The sequence below is a fragment of the Aplysia californica genome, unplaced genomic scaffold (genome assembly GCF_000002075.1).
Source record: "Aplysia californica isolate F4 #8 unplaced genomic scaffold, AplCal3.0 scaffold00422, whole genome shotgun sequence".
In the NCBI taxonomy this organism is placed as follows: domain Eukaryota; kingdom Metazoa; phylum Mollusca; class Gastropoda; order Aplysiida; family Aplysiidae; genus Aplysia; species Aplysia californica.
Window position 1 is genome coordinate 557,682 of NW_004797692.1, and position 3,738 is coordinate 561,419.

Here is a 3,738-nt window from a genome sequence, read left to right on the forward strand (position 1 = left end):
TATATATATATATATATATATATATCCATCTGTATCCATGTGTACACCACATATTTATACACAAAATCTTACACACAAAAAAAAACATTCTAATCTTCAAAAAACAACAAACCAAACTAACAAACAAACACACAAACCCTCTCACCTTCTTATACATGAGCGAACAACAGGCAATCCTCATCCTCATGCCGATCTGATGTACACATTGTTTTAAACTTCCAAACACAAACAAAACAAACATCCACACAAAAAACAAACAAAAAAAAAAAACAACAAACAAACACACACCCTCTCACCTTCTTATACATCAACGAGCAACAGGCGATCCTCATCCTCATGCCGATCCGTTGCACACAGAAGAAGTAAGGGTGGTGAGCCACGGCCAACATCACGGCACACAGGGACACGCCCATCGCGTACAGCCACGCCTCCTTCCGCTCCATGTTGGAGTCTGGTGTGAAGTAGCGGATCAGACCACCCAGGAGCAGGGGCTGGACCACCTTTGTGCCTTCCTGGGGATGTATGGAGAAATTGGATATTTTTTATGTTTTATTTTAAAATTATTTTTTAATTTTTTAGTTTATTTGTTGTTATTGGGCTTTTTCTTGCTTTATCTTGTTATCGTTTTTGTTACGGGGGTATTTTTTGTTTTAGCACGAGTGTTACGGCACTTGTAACACAAATAGGTCATAACAGTAGCGCCTCCATGTTGGAGTCTGGTGTGAAGTAGCGGATCAGACCACCCAGGAGCAGGGGCTGGACCACCTTGGTGCCTTCCTGGGAACGTGTCCAGAAAGATGGGGGTTAGTGGGAGTGGGGCGTGGGTGGGTGGTTTGAGTTTGAGTAAGTGGTAGGGTAGGTAGAAGATTAGTCTAGTTTTGCAACATAATTAGGTCATAAAAGTACCGATTTTCTGTTTTTTTAAGGGGGAGTTGGGGGGTTCGTCCGTTTTTATTGGGTTGTTGTTGTTTGGGGGGGGGGGGGTTAAGTTTTATTTTGGGAGTTTTTTTTGGTTTTTTTAGGGAAGGGGGGTAGTTAAATTTGTGGGGGTTTTACGGCACGGGTTTTACGGCACTTACAACAGATATAGGTAATAAAAGCAATTTTCGTTTGGTTGTGTTGTGGGTTTTTTAATCGGGTTTTGGTTTGTTTGGGTATTATTTTCCTTTTTTTTAAAGTATTTATCTATGTTGTGGGATGCTTTGTTTTGTTATGGGGTTTTTTGTTGATTTTTGTTGGGGGGGTTTTTGTTTGTTTGTTGTTGTTGTTTTTTGGGGGTAGTGCGAGTGTTCGGCGCTTGTAACACAAACAGGTCATAACAGTACCGACTTTTGAGTGTGTGTGTGGGGGGAGGGGTGTAGAAGTCGTGTCTTCTGTGTTCGACAGCTAAAGCGTGCAATCGCTCCACCAGAGACGATAGGATCGAACAAAGTTGTCAGACATCCTTTTAAAAAAGCCCAAGAGCCAAGAACGCCCAATTGGGATTCGAACGAGAGTTATCCACGACATAGCCAAGCATCACAGGGCCCAAATAAAGAAATGTTTGGGGGCTCTCGTGGCCAAGAGGTTAACGTGTTGGCCTCTCATTCAAAGGTCCCGGGTTCGAATCCAGGTAGCGACCGACAAATTTGCTTCTCTAAAATTGTCTCCTTTCACCTCTTTTCCTGCTCTCTTGCAATGTTCTGTCGTCTGCTTTCGTCTCCTCTTTCTGCCCCCACCCCCTCACCTCCTTTGCCCCCTCCTCTGGGCTCCTGACTCTTTCTGCAGCCTTTCTACCGCTACTACATGGCTCCTTCTTACAGCTGTCTTTCAGCCACACCCCAGATCTTCTGGTAGGAAAAATCTACACCTAGCCTTCTCGGACAAGGGCGAAAAATCCCGGAGGACCCGTGTGCAAGTTGCGCACGTTAAAGATCCCTTGGTGGTCTAAAATCGATCAGAGTAGGCTTCGGCCGCCACCCGGGCAAAATTCAAAATTTCCTACCAACTGAAAATATGACCTTATGCAGTTGCGAGCGCCGTAAAAACACTTACCAAAACAAACAAAACAAACCAAGAAATGTTTCTATAACAGAATCAAATCTTTGGACGTTGGCCCTAGGAGTGCCATGTCCAGTGACCCGGGCATAGGTTGATTAATAAATGAGCTAGATGTCCTTTATAAATTTTTTTAAATGATTAAAAACCGCCAACAGAAGAAAGTGGAAAAATTACAAATTACCGACGCCACTTGTATCAGTAAGTGACACCACTTGAGGTAAAAGCGGGCAACAGTGATCTCCACCCCTCCCCCCTCTCCCTGACTCCACAAGACCAGGGTATCGTCGTATCGAGATAACAATATTGCTACAGGTATCATCCTTCCTCTCTCCCCCCCCCTCCCCCACATGGTGGAGGAGGGGGAGGGGAGGGAGAGGCCTCTTTCCTGATATGAGACAACAAATCGCCCTTTTTGCACTTCAAACGCGACATCAGGATAGTCTGAGCAAGTGAAAAGGCCAAAAGTCCAAACAAAGCCACCAAACCACCACCACCCCACCCCCTATTTCCCCTCTCCCCCCTCTCCGTTACCCCCTACCTTTGCTCGATATTTTTTCACCATCACATATCTCACAGAGCGCACACACAGACAGAATTATGGCTCCATGCCAGAGCGCCATTTTTCCGTTTGGGAAATTTCCAATTATCAGGCGCTCAAAAGGGAGCTGTTCCTATTTGAACTAAAAGAAGTAGAATAAAAACTATGTATTAAAATATGTTACTGAACACTAGGTGTGATCATTTTCAACTTTAGATGGACGCAAAAAAATACACTTACCAGGAGAAAGGTACCCTTTGGTGCCGTTGAAAAAAATATTGCTCCAAAAGACAAATCAGGACTGTCATTATTATTTTTTTAGTTTTGTTTTAGTAAGAGTTTTAGGGCACCAGCAGCACACTAAGGTCATATAAGTGCCGAAGATTAGATGTGTTATAAGAGAGTAAAACAAAAGTAAAGTTGTTCCCGCATCCGATCCGGACGTTGGGGATTGCCTTGTTAGTGTTAGTGAGACAACTTCTTGGGCCTTCGGCATATTACAGTAGGCTGGCCAGTTCCTTTCCACACCGCCTTTACTTCCCCAACTCGAAGCCAGGTACCCATTACTGCTGGGTGGGCAGTAGGGGGCGAAAAAAATCCGTGTCCGAACCGAGGCTCGAACCCAGACTTTCCGCTTCGGAGACGAGCGCACTAACCGCTCCGCCACCGCACCCTCTTATAAGAGAATACGGTACACAAAAAAAGGAGAGATAAGGACGACAGATGTAAGCGCAAACCACACCAGAGCACTCGCCAAACACCCACTGTCATATCATTTAACATCTCAAGGCTCAAAATAAATGGAATCAAAACGTGATTCACAAAAATCTACGCTGTTTTTTTGCTGAATGAGTTACGTGGTAGTATCACCTCTAACCTTCCGGCACTCATATGACCTATTTGTGCAGCAAGCGCCGTAAAAACTCTCACTGAAAACGAAACGACCACGACCTTGACCCGGCGACATTGACCTTGATGAGCTGTCAGGCAGCCGTCGAAGCACGTCAAAGATAGCGCTGTGTGTACCCAGTAAGTCAAGGATGCTTGCTATCAGACGCCTCTCGATGTTATCAGCGACACCTAGATACTGTCTTGTTTCACCACTCTTAAAAGTGCGACTACAAATCCACCTCCACCCCCACCCTCCAACACTACCCCTA

At 44.9% G+C, this 3,738-nt stretch overlaps 1 protein-coding gene across 1 annotated transcript in view; it reads right to left on the reverse strand.

Annotated features, from left to right (window-relative positions):
* The window catches only part of LOC101861224 (multidrug resistance-associated protein 4), a gene marked incomplete at its 3' end in the record, with an annotated part of 82,055 nt that overhangs the window by 26,814 nt on the left and 51,503 nt on the right, over window positions 1-3,738 (reverse strand). The window contains 2 exon segments of the mRNA XM_013085973.2: window positions 297-437; window positions 703-777. Of these exon segments, the coding sequence (XP_012941427.1) occupies window positions 297-437; window positions 703-777 (216 nt within the window).